We start from the raw sequence: 17499 nt of genomic DNA, 5'->3' as shown, positions 1-17499 counted from the left end.
ACTCTTCCTCTTCTCCATCTCAAACTTCTCATTCGCCTTTCCTTCAGCCTCATGTTAAGATGTATTCTCTTTCCCAGGATTATTTCCTCCACTTAAGTCCTTCATTTCATCTTTGCCCACATCCTTGGGGACCTCATTCCATCAATCCTAATTTCTGTGTATTTCCTTCTCTCTTGGAACATTCCCCCTGGTCTATAACCCAAGTCTTCTCCCCTTCTAAAAATCTTCCCTTGACCATGCACTGTTGTCAAGTTACCTTGATCTATCTATCTCTCACTTTCTGCTAAACATCAGACTTCTTAAAATTTCCCTGCAATCGGATTTCATTCCCATCTCTCTTCTGAAATCATTCTCCAGAAAGCTGAGGATGATTTTCTACAGCTAAGTCATCAGTTCTCATCTTCCACTATTTTCCTGGAATATTTTCCAGGGTTGATCACCTCTCTTCTTAAAAACACTCTCCTCTCCTCTATCCTCTGTATGACTGGACTCTCCTGGTTCTTTCATCCTACCTACCCCTTCTTGAAAATCTCCGTGACCTCCTGCCTACCAAATGGAAATGTTCTACAACGTCCTGTCCTCATGCCTCTGTGCTCTCCCTACACTTTCTCCCTTGGCAATGCTATCAAATCTCACCTTATCATATTTGTTACCTCTAGATACAACTGAGTAATTCTCCTTCGTTCTCACTTTTCACCCTTCTATATTCACTAATTCTGTCAGTTAGCACCACCACTCAACTCATCAAAAATCTCAGCATCCATAATTGATTCCGTCCCATCCTTTCTCCTCAATATCTAACACTAACACTTATTAATTTTACAGTCACCCTCCTCTTGTCTCTTGCCAATGCCAAATCAAGGTAACTTTTGCCATGTAAGGTATGTATTCACAGGTTCTAAGGACTGCAGTGAGGACATTTCAGGGAGGTCATTATCCTGTCTATCACACTACAGATCTTCACATTTTAAAAAATGCCAACTCAGATGTCATTTGACATTAAAACTTTAATGTCAGTTTATTGCTGCATTCAGATATAGCTAATTATTTTTTCAAAGTACTTCAAACATCTCATAACTACTAATTATTATATAGTAATAATTATAGCCATGGTCTGATGGCATAAAGTACCAATACTTATGACACCAAAGCCCCAGGACACAGAAGTGAATAGCCTAAATTTCTGCCACTTTTTCTAGCACTGAGACATAGCTGAGTAATAACACCTTATATTTACATAGCAGTGTATAGTTTTACAAGTGCTCTTGCATTATCTCATTTGTGCTTTCTATATCCCTGGAAAGTACAGAAAATGGAGCAAGTCTATTATTCCTTTTTTACAAGTGAGAAAATGGCACTCAGAAAGACTAAATAACCTACCCAAGTATTAGTAACTGTAAACTTACTATTAAGTGATATTTCAGTAAGGAGCATGGAGGGAGTAAATTTTTTTTTGGAGGGAGTAAATTGATAAATGAACCATACACAGAAAATTAGCAGATTACAATCTTCACAGGGAAAATGTTGACATTTTGGATATTTTTAGGAATGATATAAAAACAACAAATATAATTTGCTGATTTGATCTAAAACAGTGTAAAGGTTAAGGGTTCGCTTTGAGGAAAAGCAGGGATTAAGCACTTGTTTTTCAAGGTTTTGCAGGTCATGAAGCTATGTTACCTAGCTCTTCTCAGATGTGCAAATAAAAGAGGCCCTAAAGGCATTCTGTCTGATATTGTCCCTTCTACTAGGGTACAACAAAGAATAGGAGAGTAAGGGGACAAGTACATGAAGGCATGCAAAAGCAAATTTAAAACAAGTGAAAAGTCAACAGAGCCAGCACCTATTGCCATCCTGTTAATAATCATACACAAAAAGGTAGACCCATGTCCTCTTCAGATTGTATTCTGGTTCATTAAAGATACTTCAAGTGGGTTTCCCTGGTGGCACAGTGGTTAAGAATCTGCTTGCCAAAGCAGGGGACACCGGTTCAAGCCCTGGTCTGGGAAGATCCCACATGCCACAGAGCAACTAAGCCCTTGCACCACAACTACCGAGCCTGCGCTCTAGAGCCCACAAGGCACAACTACTGAGCCCGTGTGCCACAGCTACTGAAGCCCGTGCACCTAGAGCCCGCAGCAAGAGTAGCCACCGCAATGAGAAGCCCGCGCACCGCAACGAAGAGTAGCCCCCGCTCGCCACAACTAGAGAAAGCCCACGCACAGCAACGAAGACCCAATGCAGCCAAAAATAAATAAATAAATTTATTTCAAGAAAAAAGATACTTCAAGCTTTGAAATCTTGATTCTATGATTTTATTCTGATTTAAAATCGATGATTCTATGATTTTACAATTTTTCTGATTCTGCTCCTCCCAAGGAAATCATACAAAATGAGATAATGACTCTATTCATCTGCATCTACCCAACTATCTTCCTTCTTTACCTTCCAGCTCCTGTTAGGGAAACAGGATGGTCAATCAGATATTTGAACTTATTTCTTCGAATAGGGTTATGCCAGACGTGGTCTACAGGGCGTGGAAGAGTACCCTGGGAAAAAGAAAAACATGACTACACAGCAGAGGGTGCTCTAGTCAAGTGAAATCTATTCTTAATCATTTTTGAGTATTTACATTAAAGGCATTTGAATATTCTATGGAAAAAGAGAGAGCAGAATTCTTATTTAATACCAAGGAGAAAGACTGAAACTAGGACAATTCAATAGTGAAAGAAAAATATCAAGACTAAGAGTAGTAATGATCATTTAGGTAACATAAAAACAGGTTAATGGAAATACTCAAGTATTTCCTTGAAAATATTCATGCAAAAGATTTTAGTTTTCAATCTGGGAAATTAATTTTAAAATATTCTTAAGACAATCTGGAATATATAACATATGCTAAATAAATACTTAATGGACTGGATACCAAAAGATAAATGTTCCCAAGTACTTTATATATGTATATACACACCTTTGGGGTTTTAATTTTCTTAGGAGGCAGTAAGTTTTCAGGACAAGGACCAGCATTAGCTGCATAGGTCAGAGAAAGTAGAACTTCCTGAGGGATGAACTCATTCTGAAGGGAAGTAAGAAGGGGTTTTGATGGATCCACCAGGCTTTTTTTCTCCCTTAGCTTAGGAAGTCCTAAGAAAATAATGGGAAAGAAAAGCTTACTGTAGTTTTTTTGAGAGTTAATTAGAGATTCCCAGGCAACCTCATCAATCCCATATATATGTTGTTAACAGAGAGAAACATTGCTTCCGGTTGCCAAGAATAGCAGCAATATTTAAAACACTGAAAATCAACTAGTCAAGAAAAAGAAACTCATGTTGTCTGCCCTACTCACACTTACATCAGACATGAGTTCAAAAACTCAGGTACAAAGATGAACCTCCATTATTCCAAATTCAAAGTTGAAAATTAAACTCACTTCACTTGATCAACTAACCGAGATAGCATGAAGATGATGGGAATGTCTATTTTCCCTTTGATGTGAAAATGACAAAAGAAATGTCCTCTCCTCAAAACTGTCAAATTATTTAGTAATTTTTTCCATATAAGTTCAAAGGTGAAAATTAAACTGGAATATTTATAGAGTGAAAGGGATCTGAGTTGGATTTAAATGTAGAATTGGGATCCTTAGAAATGAAGAGAGTGGAATAATTTGAGCAAATTAGTGGAGTAAGACTCAGTACAAAGAGTGTTCTACTCAGCTTGACTAGGGTAGAGGATTTATAAAGGTAGGGGAGTAGGCCTAATATAGGAAAAGGTCTCCTATGCAGTCAGCAAGGAGGGTTGGGTTGTCACTCTTCTTAAAGAACTCTCAACTAATCTATGCCCCTCACATAGAATGGTTTATGTTAATTTCTGTAAGGATGTATCATGCTTTGATCACCATCAAAACCTCTGAAGTTTACATTACCAAATGTCTATCTCTTGAAAGTTTGGGATGGAGTCAGAATATCAGAGGAAATAAGGAAAAAAAAAAGTTAGGTGGGACTTCAGCAGAATCTCCCCTAAAAACAAGATGTAGGTGAGTTGGAGGAAGCTTTAACATAATGAGGGGTAGGAATGAGTCTAGCAGATTCTTTGGTTTTTTTTTTTTTTGGCATGCAGGATCTTAGTTCCAGACCAGGGATCGAACCGGAGCCCCCTGAAATGGAAGCACGGAGTCTTAACCACTGGACCGCCAAGGAAGTCACTAGCAGATTCTTATTCCAGTACAGATCTGCATTTACCTATATATGAATGAAAATCTTATACAAATAATTACTTTCATTCAGAAGAATTACTAAAACCTGATACAAACTGGTTCCTTACCAAATACCCAAAAAAGGTACTGTTTCATACAACCACTGGTATTTAAAATAGGTTGAATTTAGAACAATATAAAACTCATTAGCATTTGGAAAAACTTACAAACAGTCCTTACGCAGAGTAGTGAAAAACACTATAAAAGGAATGGCTTTTGATTTTATTGAAACAAGTGTATTGGAAAAACGAAACTAATTAAAGTATCCTGAAATCTCAGATTAAGGAAAATAGTGAACGTATTGTGATTTCTGACTATGGCCATGATTATTTATGCCTTGAAGAACTTTACCTGTCTCTTCCTTGGATGCAGAGATTTTCAAATTTTTGTCCTCAGGTGTTGACGTTGAGGGCGTTTTCGGGAGCGACATAGTAAGCAATGCCTCCTATCACTCTCTAGTAATTTGAAATTACTAATTACTCCAGAAAGCTAACCTAGAAACAAATCAGCGGCATTACTGGGATTTGGCAGGGCTGCCACATTGACCTGCAGGAAAGAGAGAGAGAGAAAAGAAAGAGGAAGAGAGAGAGAGAGAGAGACCCGTTAACTGTTTATGTTAAAATTGGAGTTTACAATTCATCTAGCATGGGTTTTCTTTGGGGAGACTTCTGGGCTCTAAAGTCCTCTGATGCGACTAAGAAGCCTGGAGTCTGGGCCCAGGTCGGGAAGTACACGCTCGGCCCACCCCTCCGGCCACCGGCATCACCTGAAGGCGCCCCTCGCTCGACGTCCCGGCCTCCCCACAGGCAGCGCCTGGCGCACGCACCCCACCGACTCGCGGTCGAGCAGAGTTCGCACCGTTTCTGCATCACAAGTGATGGGAAACCGACACTTGCAGCCCGTACCGGTAAACTGTGCTTCCCGCCAGACATCTTGTAGCCGCACCTTTTCCCAAACGCCTGCGTGTCGTCATAGAAACCCAGGACCCCAAGCCTTAGCAACCCTCAATGGCGGCTGCCTTCGGCGGTGCCGGCGGAGAACAGAGACGGCTAAGAAGGAGTCTCTCGGAGATCCGATGTGTTTTAAATCTCAACATAGATTCAACAGCAATGAAGAATAAAAATGTTTAATAGGGCCGTTCTCACGGAGTCAGAAAGTGTCTGGATCCCGGCGCTTCCGCGGCAGGCCGGCGCCAGTGCGCAGGCGCTAGCGGTTCCTGGGGTCGCTCTCCCACTGTCCCGGGAAGACTTCTCAGGCTTGTGACCAAAGGCGGGGTAGGACTTGAGCAAGAGTTTCTCGCATCACTCTGTCCCACTTTTTTTTGTTTCCTGTTTTTCTAAAAGCCACATTCAGGGGGAAATTGGGTAAACAAAAACTCTGTGTTCCTATCAGTTGAGGCATTATTGCAGAAGCTGCTTCTGTCCTTGGCATTTCCATCGAGTCTTCCTTGGATAATTAAGCACCGCCCCCGCCCCCCTTCCCATCCTACTCTTCCCTTTCCGTGCAGGGGGAAGGCATTCCTAGGTCCAGACTTTTTTTGGCTGGAGGCAGGTAAGGAGACTGCACTTCAGGCAGAGCCAACCCAAGTCAAATCGTTGCGTCTTACTGCTTAAAAACCTGTTCTCAGGAGGTAATGGGATAAACACATTAGAACGGAGGAGCTGAGAACCCGCCTCTTACCACCACCAGGATTGTTAGCCAACCAAACTTGGGTCTGCTCGCCCAAAGCATAGCCTGGTTGTGATGAAGGAAAGTAGAGTTTATTACAAGGTGTGATGAAGGAAAATACAGAGTTTATTGCAAGGTGCTAAGCAAGGAGAATAGGCTCAAAAGACCTGAACTCCCCAGTGGCTTTCAGGGAAGGGTTTTTAAAGGCAGGGTGAGGGAGAGAGTCACAGGTGCCTGATCAGCTTGTGGACATTTTTCTGATTGATTTCCGGTTGGTGGGGAGGTAACCAGGTGGTATTTCGGGAGGCAACACCATCAGCCTTATGGTTCCAAACGGTCTGGGGTCCATGTGCTTTTGTTGACATGCAGTCAACTTCTTCCATCTGGTGGGGGAGTTAGTATATGTAAAAAACTCAAGGATATGGCTCAGAACATTATCTATAGCCCTTGAGTAGGAACTAAGGGTCCTTGAGTTTTGCTTTACAGCTAAACTATTATTTTACTTGACTGTTTTCCTTTCTTTCTGCATTTTCTCACTTCTCTGAATTTGCTCTTTGGATCTTGGGGAAGGCCTAGGAGGCTGAAGCTTTTCTGCAAACAAGAGGCAGGGGATGGAGGTGTGGGGCGGTGTCTTTCCCCCGAAGGGCTTCACAGGGTCCTGCTGCTTGGTTTCAGGATCATTTTGTATTAGGATGGAACCTTAATGCCAAGTAATGCTGGTGGATTCCCAGCATCTAGATGCCTCTAGTCTGAAAAATAAATTTCAGGAGGGAAGAAAACTCCTCTTGTTCAGTCATCATATTCCTTAGTACCAAGCATAGTGCCTGGCACAAACGCCTTCAATACATGATGTTTGAAAATCAGCTGGACAGTTCTAATGCTTCTGTGTTTATATGCTTAAGTCTCTGGGTTTTGGGAGACTCATAATAACTCAAAGAAATATGAGCAAAGTGTTGAAAACAAAAACAATACAATCTCTATGCCCCTTTTAATTCTTCTAAACACCTTGGGTATCTAAACATTTTAGCCTTTAGCCCTATCTCCCATCATCCTAGGTTATTTTCTAGATTTTCCAAGAATTAAAATACACATGGCACACACATATTTCACCTTAAGGACTGGCAGCCATCAAAACAGGTGAGGGGCAGAAGCAATGCACAAGCAGGTGGAAGGTAATTTTCCTCCAAAGTTTGTCTTCCTCCCTCTTCACTGGTGTCCTGACTCTACATTAGAGTTTGGAACCATAACCAGGATACTGAACTTCAGAGGTCCCAAAACTCCAGCATCAGTTTATACATGGTTTATCAAGCTTTTACGTATTAGAGGAACAGAGTAATTCATCTTTCACATTCTTAAGTTTTAAAAAAATCTAAAGTAGGGCATTGATAAGATGGGGATAAATGAACAGATTCAAGAGATACATAGAAAGTAAAATCTATAGGATTTGGGAAGTGATTGGCTCTATGGTGTGAAGAAAAAGACATCAAATGTTACTTCTCATTTTCTATCCTGTACAATGGTGTGGTGATTATACATACCAGTTCCTGACCAAAGGTCTGGGTTAAAGTTGTTGAAGTATATGAAATATAAGTACAAGAAAAGATAACATAAGAACATTACAATAAGACCATAACTATTGAAGAATACAATTGCTACTCTTGGGAAACTCCTCTCATCATTATGAATTATACACAATGATGAACGCTGAAATGTTGTTAAGATAAAGTATTACTGAGGTCTTTGATGGAAAATACCATAGCATAATGCAAGCAGATAATAATTTTCCTAAATAGAAAATTTCAAGACATAGTAAAAGTGACACAGTTAGAAACAGGGCTAACTGTGCTTCTTGATGTTGGCTGACTTCTGTGGCAGCTTTATACCCACTCAGCAGTAGGGTCTTCCAGGGTGTCAAGTGGACAAAACAGTATCTCGGAAGACAGCCAGTCAGTGAAATCACCAGACATACCCTGATCTAGGACCAAACAAACACAGCGTGTGCTTATGCGCCAATCTTTTTACCAACTCATTTCCTAAGTGTGAACAAGGGTGATACACACGTCCATGGGTGCTTAAATATAGCACGCAAAGCTCCCTGGAGTCTGAGTGGGAAGTAGGCCAGTATCTGTATTTAACATAACAGAAAAATGAAGGTATCAGTCACAAATGTTTAAAAGGAGACACTGAGAAAGAAACCTGGACACTGCTCAGGAAACACTTCCCAGGGGAAGAGTAGTATGGAAGAGTATTGCTTCCATAAAACAATGGCATCTGTAAAACTGAAATGATGCTTCAGTCTGTCTTAGTTTTTATGTCATGCAGTTCACCCAAGTACCCTCCTTCGGATTTCACCTTATAATAGAGAGACCATTAATGCGGGACGGTTAGACCAGCATTAGAGGTTCCTGCTCAGCCATTGGTCGGCGCCACAGGGGGCCCCATTCAGCCATTGGTCGATGCTGCAGTGGGCCCCTCCCCCAAGCGAGCCAGCGTCAATGGGCGACCCTTAGAGGGGCTGGCAGAGTGGTGGTCGTCAGGTGGAGAGTAAGAGGCAGATCCTAGCCTTCTCCCTGGGGCCCTCCAGCTCACCCAGCTTCGGGCTCCAGAGGCCTCACCAGGACCGCCCACTGGCCGGGCCCAGGCCCTGAGGCGGAAGTGAACCTCTCCCCCATCCCTGCCTCTGCAACCTAATGGCAGCGGCCGTCTGCGTGGGACACAGCCTGGGGCAAGTGGCCCCCACCGTTTGGGCAGCCTGAGGAGCCTGAGGGCCGGCTGGGTCCTGGGCGCCTGGTTCCCTCAGTGATGGCAGCTGGGCAGTGTCTGGGGACCTGGCCCTGAGGGAGTCACCAACTGAGATCTGCCTCTTCAGCCAGGCCTGGGCACTGGCGGGAGGACCCAGACTGGGTGCTGGACGAACGCTCTGGGGCACGGTAACCGCCCACCCTCCCCGCGCCCCACCTCGCAGGGACTCCCTTCTCTTAGCCAGGCCTGGACCTCGGAGGGCGAAAGTTGAGCCTTGGAACCTTGCCCTTTCCTGTCAGAACAAAGGATAACGTTTATTTGTTATGTCCCTGTAAACCTGTCCCTGTTATGTCCCACGATGTTACAGGAACATCGTGACCTGACCATGACCGGACCTCAAGAACAAAGGATCTGACACCAAGAAGTTTGCAACAACTAACCATGCCCCTCCCTCACCTTTCCTATAAAAGGGCTTTGCTGAAAGATTTCAGGGAGTTTGGGTTTTTTTTTAAGGCATGAGCCACCCATCTCCCTGCATGGCCCTGCAATAATCCTTTCTCTGTCCCAAACTCCAGCGTTTTGGTGGTGTTTGGCCTCACTGTGCGTCGGGCACACAGAGTTGCGTTCCGGTAACAACATGGCTGTGCCTTGAGGAAGAAACAGGCTTTTCGTCTGGTTCACAAGCCTATCTTCAGTGCGCATCACATGGTGTTGATGCCATCTAGGCAAAAAAATTCATCTTTCTCATTGTACAGTAAGCTGGGCTTCCGCAAGAGTAAATTCAGTGACCATGGCCAACCTGAGTATGCCACCCCATGTGCAATTTCTCATGCTACATTTACAAACTGGTGTTCCAGTTCTGTAAGTCAGATTCATGAATGCAGTTAACTTGGGTCCAAACACAAGCTGAGCCTAAAAGGACAAGACCCTAAACTTTAGTAAATTCATCAAGGAAAATTGCCACACTGTGGATTCACCCCCAGTGGCAAAGAATAGTCACTTGGTCCAAGAATCAGGGGCACATCTAATTTCTGAAGGGACTTCCCCCTTCCCACTCCCCTGGCACTGCAGAGGCAGGTGGGTAGAGCCAGACCATGGAGGCTAACTCACTACTTCTTGGCTGTTACTATGATATATGCTTCAATGTATAGAATGTTATGATGTCAAATCCTACTCATAGTAGTTTCCTATTATAAGGAGATTCTTTGGAGGGAAGGGAAGTAACCTATCTTGCTTCAAAATTAGTTTCCCCAAGTCTTGTTTGAAAAGGCACACTTCCCAGTCAACAGATTTTCTCTTTTCATTAGAAACCTAAATCCATTTCTACCCACTGGGGAGCGGGGTGGGCAGTACACTTTTAGAAATACCCATTCACAAGTTTTAAAAGGCTGACAGGAAAAGAAGTCAAGCAACAAATAATGACCACAGAAAGAGAGGAGGCTGAAGAACCAGTGTCACTGCTTTTCTTGACGCAAATACAGAATCACAACTGGGCCCCATTATTTCTTTGTAATCTGTAACATGGCTCCCTCCATTATCCTGAAAAAGAAAATTCTAACAACATTGTAAATCAACTATACCCCAATAAAAATTGTTGGCTATATTCAGCATATAAAGCTGTGTGATATTAAGGTGAAAACCATTTATGAACATGAAATACATAGTTAATATAGGGTTAAAATATCAAACTTGAGTTACTTTTAAAACGAGACATGGTTTTTTTCCAAATTTATTTATCACATTCTTCACATATGCAATTATTTTGCCCTTTTGTATGTATTCTTTTTAAAGTTTAAAAAATGTTAATGCTAATACAATGTGTGCTAAACAAAGTGATGATACCAGTGATTAGACAAAGATATAGGGGGTGGGGGAGGAGGAATAGTAATTCAGGAAAAGAGTAAACAAGAACGAATTAGAAAAAACATCGTTAATTACAGAATAACCCTTATAACAACTTCAGATTCCCGGGACTTTTCTGCAGCTCTTAAAACACTATGGGTTTAGGGCTTCCCTGGTGGCGCAGTGGTTAAGAATCCGCCTGCCAATTCAGGGGACATGGGTTCAAACCCTGGTCCGGGAAGATGCCACATGCCGCGGAGCAACTAAGCTCGTGCGCCACAACTACTGAGCCTGTGCTCTAGAGCCCTTGAGCCACAACTACTGAGCCTGTGCGCCTAGAGCCTGTGCTGCACAACAAGAGAAGCCACCGCAATGAGAAGCCCGTGCATCATAACGAAGAGTAGCCCCCGCTCGCCGCAACTAGAGAAAGACCGCGCGCAGCAACGAAGACCCAAGGCAGTCAAAAATAAATAAATAAAATAAATAAATTTATTAAAAAAAAAAAAAAGGTTTAGCCAAGGCTCCAAAAAAAACGAAAACACTATGGGTTTAATGCACATGCTGGAAAGGTACTAACACAGGAAGGAAGCTGCCTTACTGGCCCCAATGGCAGAGCCTTGACTAGGGCTTCAGCTCTCTTCCCACCCAAGTGGCAGGTTTGCACATGGGAATTCAAATTGTATCCCTAAGAGAAGAGAAATATACCTACCATCTCATTAACACAAACTAAAGAACACCACAAAGCATGGTGAAGTATCTGCTAGCATAAAGGGTAGCACTCTGTTGGGAAGGGCATATTGACAGCAGAAATGTGAATGTAATAATGCAGAAGGAAGAAAGCATTTAGAAAAAGAGCACAGAGACAGTTTTAGATTTTTTTAAAAACTGCATAACTTCTGAAATTAAGCCTTTACTTTTCTCAAATCCAAATTAGCTATTTAAAAGTCTTTATACTTTACAAGAAAAAAAGGAAACTTTATTAAGAATTTAGCAGATTATATAGATTGTACAGCTTTCCTACTAACCTAAAGCTTATGAATTTTATCAGTATCTACTGATTTTCACACTGGACATTAAATTCAGGGTGGGGAAGAGCACGGGTGGACCAAGTAAGGACTCCTCTCCACTTCAACCACAGTAGCTGTATTCTATCTCCTTTATAAACTGGGTTCCAACACTCTGTGACATGATAAGAGACTTTAGTGATGTTAGAAACTAATCAAATACTTACATAAGCTTCACTAACAATATTCATTTTGTTCCTCAAAACATTTACGTCCCAGTTCCCTCCATTTCTGAGCCATAATCATAAAGCCTAGAGATAAGATATGTGAAAGAATGTCCAAGACAGGTCTTTCTTTGATAGTAAATATATATATACACACACACATATATAACTATTATATAAACCACATAAGTTACATGAAATTTTGCATCAGCAAGCAAGTCATTGAACTATCTTCCATTAAGAAATTCATTCTGCCTTCCAAGACTAGAAGCATCCTTACACTGGCAGAAGTAAGGCCTCATTAGTTTCCTTCCTCTCCATAATTTCTAAAACTTAAGTATAAAGTATACACACTAGTTCTAAACACTTGATTTAATACTTAGGTCAAAGCAGAAATGCATTTCTTTTCAGAAGCTTGCAACCCTACCCTAATGCTAAACAGATAAATCTGAAAGTATCAATAATTTTGGAGAGCTGGAAACAAGAATGCTTTTAGCAATCCTGTTAAATTCTTACCAATTCTATTATGTGAGAGCCTGTATCTATCAAGGTGCAAAGCCAATTCACCATCAGCCTGAGAGTCTATTTAAAAGTATATATTCTTGGGAGTGTGCAGCATTTGAAACACCCCCCCCCCCAATCCCAGGTCTTTCTTTAAGGATTCCAATGAAATAATAGTAAGGATTTAGGTTTGGAATTTACAGAGAGTAAGAAAATAACGAGGCCCTATTTCTGCCTGGGCTAGTGGTTTGCAGCAACCGAATGAGGTAGTTATTAATCCCCATTTTACAGATGAGGAAAACTGTGGCTCTGATAAATTAAGCAACTTTGGGTGCCACTGCTAGTAAGTATGGGGCTATCTTAATCACAAGTCTGTGCATGGACTTTTTTCACCACACCAGTGGTTTTCAAACTAGGTATTTGGGGGTAGGAGGAAATGGATATAGCCAAACAAGGGCTCCAGCCCTGCATCCCTGTCTCAACCAGAAACAGCTATATTTTATCTGTTTTACACGCTGGGCTTAAGCCTAACAATTTTTTTTTAAAGGTTTCAAAACTAACATGTATAAATTACTATACTACACCAGGCCACCTGCTTACTACAGCTATGTTAGTTCATCTTCGTTATTTTCCTCCAAAGAAAACAATGAACTTTACTCAAAATTACTTATGACCACACAAAACAAAAATATGTTTGCATAAAAGATTTTAACAATTCATAACATATCTTTTTAGGCTATGTAGCCCACATGACCAACTTCTAAAACATAAAATGTTCTGTTAGGTTTCCTATAAAGACTTCAGGATTCAATTTTTCAGGTAAGTATAATTTTTAAACTATGATGAAAATTGCCTATACTAAATGAATTACTTCTACAACATAATCTGTATGCAAATATAGAATACTTACACACTGTACTTTCTTAACCTGCAAATATCACCCACTTTCACCCTGTAACTATTGAAAACGGAAAAAAACATTTCCACTACTCCTTTTGCTTCCAAATGTGGTTACCGAGAGGGGTAAAAGCAGCCTCAGTTTTCTAATTAAGCTCTAACATGAGGAAGCAACTTTACCTAGGCAATTGCAGTAATTAATCCACCAAAAACAAACAAAAAACTCCTCCATTTTTCCTCACTACCCAGAATTGAGAATAAGAGCTTCTAACAAATTTATGACAAAGTTAGAGATCTTAGTTGTTCTCTTATATAACACACCCAAAGTAATGATTACTATCATTAATACTTTATAGGAAAGAAATTTTAAACTCATTACTTTTCGTTTTTTTTAATTAATTAATTTATTATTGGGTCTTTGTTGCTGTGCGCGGGCTTTCTCTAGTTGCGGCAAGCGGGGGCTACTCTTGGTTGCGGTGCGTGGGCTTCTCATTGTGGTGGCTTCTCTTGTTGTGGAGCACAGGCTCTAAGCGTGCAGGCTTCAGTAGTTGTGGCATGTGGGCTTCGGTAGTTGTGGCACATGGACTCAGTAGTTGTGGCTCTGGGCTTTAGAGCGCAGGCTCAGTAGTCATGGCGCACGGGCTTAGTTGCTCCGCGGCACATGGGATCTTCCTGGACCAGGGCTTGAACCCGTGTCCCCTGCATTGGCAGGCAGAGTCTTAACCACTGCACCATGAGGGAAGTCCTGGAATACCCTTTTAAAAAGAACCTTCTTTGAGGTACACTTTTGTCTGTTGAGGTTGGATTTGCCTAAACTCAACTGGACCAAAGGTATGGGAAACTTAGCTGAGAACTTGTGGTACAAATTAAGTTGTGACTATTAAGAAACTCTACTTACCTTCTTGTGAGATTCAAACTAACTTTTTGAAAACAATTAGAAACTAAGATTTCTCAAAACTTTCTGGATAGCAGTAGGGCTGCTAGAATACCAAGATAGTTTCTCAAGTGGGCTGCTTCTCAAATTTTGGGTAGTTCATAAGTCTCCCTTCTTTGGGTTGAACCTACATGGTCTTCAAAAACCCTTCCAGAGGAAGATGGCGGAAGAGTAAGATGCGAAGATCACCTTCCTCCCCACAGATACATCAGAAGTACATCTACACGTGGAACTGCTCCTACAGAACACCCACTGAACGCTGGCAGAAGACCTCAGTTCCCAAAAGGCAAGAAACTCCCCATGTACCTGGGTAGGGCAAAAGAAAAAAGAAAAAACAGAAACAAAAGAATAGGGATGGGACCTGCACCAGTGGGCGGGAGCTGTGAAGGAGGAAAGGTTTCCACACACTAGGAAGCCCCTTCTCGGGCGGAGAGAGCGGGTGGTGGAGGGGGGAAGCTTTGGAGCCACGGAGGAGAGCGCAGCAACAGGGGTGCGGAGGGCAAAGTGGAGAGATTCCTGCACAGAGGATTGGTGCTGACCAGCACTCACCAGCCCGAGGCTTGTCTGCTCACCCGCCCGGGCGGGCGGGGGCTGGGAGCTGAGGCTTGGGCTTCAGTTGGATAGCAGGGAGAGGACTGGAGTTGGCGAAGCCTGAAGGGGTTAGTGCACCACGGCTAGCCGGGAGGGAGTCCGGGAAAAAGTCTGGACCCACAGAAGAGGCAAGAGACTTTTTCTTCTCTGTTTCCTTGTGCGCGAGAAGAGGGGATTAACAGCACTGCTTAAAGGAGCTCCAATAAATAAAAATTTAAAAAAAAAAAAAAAAAAAAGGAGCTGCAGAGACGGGTACGAGCCGCGGCTAACAGCGTGGACCCCAGAGACGGGCATGAAACGCTAAGGGTGCTGCTGCCGCCACCAAAAAAAGCCTGTGTGCAAGCACAGGTCACTATCCACACCTCCCCTCCCAGTAGCCTGTGCAGCCCACCACTGCCAGGGTCCCGTGATCCAGGGACAACTTCCCCGGGAGAATGCACGGCGAGCCTCAGGCTGCTGCAACGTCACCACGGCCTCTGTCGCCGAAGGCTCGCCCCACATCCATACCCCTCGCTCTCCCGGCCTGAGTGAGCCAGAGCCCCCGAATCAGCTGCTCCTTTAACCCCATCCTGTCTGAAAGAAGAACAGACGCCCTCAGATGACCTACACGCACAGGCGGGGCCAAATGCAAAGCAGAACGCCGAAAGGGAAATCCTGCCCAGCAGCCTCAGGAGCAGCGGATTAAATCTCCACAATCAAATTGATGTACCCTGCATCTGTGGAATACCTGAACAGACAACGAATCATCCCAAATTTAGGAGGTGGACTTTGGTAGCAAGATATATTATTTTTTCCACTTTTCCTCTTTTTGTGAGTGTGTATGTGTATGCTTCTGTGTGAGATTTTGTCTGTAGAGCTTTGCTTTCACCATTTGTCCTAGGGTTTTGTCCGTCTGTCTTTTTTTTTTTTTACTTAAAAAAAATTTTTTTTAACGATTATTTTAATAACTTTATTTTATCTTTATTTTATTCTTTTTTTTAATGATAGCTTTTTTTTTAAAGGTTTTTATTTATTTTTTAATTGATTGATTGATTGCTATGTTGGGTCTTCGTTTCTGTGCTAGGGCTTTCTCTAGTTGCGGCAAGCGGGGGCCACTCTTCATCGCGGTGCGCGGGCCTCTCACTATCGTGGCCTCTCTTGTTGCGGAGCACAGGCTCCAGATGCGCAGGCTCAGTAATTGTGGCTCATGGGCCCAGTTGCTCCGCAGCATGTGGGATCCTCCCAGACCAGGGCTCGAACCCGTGTCCCCTGCATCGGCAGGCAGATTCTCAACCACTGCGCCACAAGGGAAGCCCCCTCTTTCTTTCTATTTTTTCTCCCTTTTATTCTGAGCTGTGTGGATGAAAGGCTCTTGGTGCTCCAGCCAGGTATCAGGGCTGTGCCTCTGAGGTGGGAGAGCCAACTTCAGGACACTGGTCCACAAGAAACCTCCCAGCTCCACGTAATATCAAATGGCGAAAATCTCCCAGAGATCTCCATCTCAACACCAGGACCCAGCTTCACTCAGCGACCAGCAAGCTACAGTGCTGGACACCCTATGCCAAACTAGCAAGACAGGAACACAACCCCACCCATTAGCAGAGAGGCTGCCTAAAATCATAATAAGGTCACAGACACCCCAAAACACACAACTGGACGTGGTCCTGCCCACAAGAAAGACATGATCCAGCCTCATCCACCAGAACACAGGCACCAGTCCCCTCCACCAGGGAGCCCACCCAGCCCACTGAACCAACCAAAACTGATAAACCATTAGCCAGACTCATCAAGAAAAAAAGGGAGAAGACTCAAATCAATAGAATTAGAAATGAAAAAGGAGAAGTAACAACTGACACTGCAGAAATACAAACGATCATGAGAGATTACTACAAGCAACTCTATGCCAATAAAATGGACAACCTGGAAGAAATGGACAAATTCTTAGAAATGCACAACCTGCTGAGACTGAACCAGGAAGAAATAGAAAATATGAACAGACCAATCACAAGCACTGAAATTGAAACTGTGATTAAAAATCTTCCAACAAACAAAAGCCCAGGACCAGATGGCTTCACAGGGGAATTCTATCAAACATTTAGAGAAGAGCTAACACCTATCCTTCTCAAACTCTTCCAAAATATAGCAGAGGGAGGAACACTCCTAAACTCATTCTACGAGGCCACCATCACCCTGATACCAAAACCAGACAAAGATGTCACAAAGAAAGAAAACTAGAGGCCAATATCACTGATGAACATAGATGCAAAAATCCTCAACAAAATACTAGCAAACAGAATCCAACAGCACATTAAAAGGATCATACACCACGATCAAGTGGGGTTTATTCCAGGAATGCAAGGATTCAATATACGCAAATCAATCAACGTGATATACCATATTAATAAATTGAATGAGAAAAACCATATGATCATCTCAGTAGATGCAAAGAAAGCTTTCAACAAAACTCAACATCCATTTATGATAAAAACCCTGCAGAAAGTAGGCATAGAGGGAACTTTCCTCAACGTAATAAAGGCCATATATGACAAACCCACAGCCAACATCATCCTCAATGGTGAAAAACTGAAACCATTTCCACTAAGATCAGGAACAAGACAAGGTTGCCCACTCTCACCACTATTATTCGACATAGTTTTGGAAGTTTTAGCCACAGCAATCAGAGAAGAAAAAGAAATAAAAGGAATCCAAATCGGAAAAGAAGAAGTAAAGCTGTCACTGTTTGCAGATGACATGATACTCTACATAGAGAATCCTAAAGATGCTACCAGAAAACTACTAGAGCTAATCAATGAATTTGGTAAAGTAGCAGGATACAAAATTAATGCACAGAAATCTCTGGCATTC

General features: G+C 42.5%; 1 protein-coding gene across 10 annotated transcripts in view; it reads right to left on the bottom strand.

The window, feature by feature from the left end:
• Positions 1-5204, bottom strand: part of AXDND1 (axonemal dynein light chain domain containing 1) — an 85481-nt gene extending 80277 nt beyond the window's left edge. For 8 of the 10 annotated variants that reach the window (XR_011073640.1, XM_068541318.1, XM_068541324.1 and 5 more), the window contains exons 1-4: positions 5019-5186; positions 4604-4798; positions 2972-3144; positions 2446-2549 (exon numbers count right to left, since the gene is read on the bottom strand). Coding sequence is in view for 9 of the 10 variants with exons in the window: in XM_068541318.1 (XP_068397419.1) it covers positions 2446-2549; positions 2972-3144; positions 4604-4682 (356 nt within the window). In the remaining variant the exon portion in view is untranslated. Of the gene's footprint in view, positions 1-2445; positions 2550-2971; positions 3145-4603; positions 4799-5018 lie in introns of all 10 variants that reach the window. The other 2 variants (XM_068541320.1, XM_068541319.1) reach the window with 2 other exon arrangements.
• Between the last annotated feature and the right edge of the window lie 12295 nt (positions 5205-17499).

The sequence above is a fragment of the Eschrichtius robustus genome, chromosome 3, assembly GCF_028021215.1.
Source record: "Eschrichtius robustus isolate mEscRob2 chromosome 3, mEscRob2.pri, whole genome shotgun sequence".
Taxonomy (NCBI): Eukaryota; Metazoa; Chordata; class Mammalia; order Artiodactyla; family Eschrichtiidae; genus Eschrichtius; species Eschrichtius robustus.
Note: the sequence above shows the minus strand (reverse complement) of the source record. Positions and strands in the feature narration are given on the sequence as shown.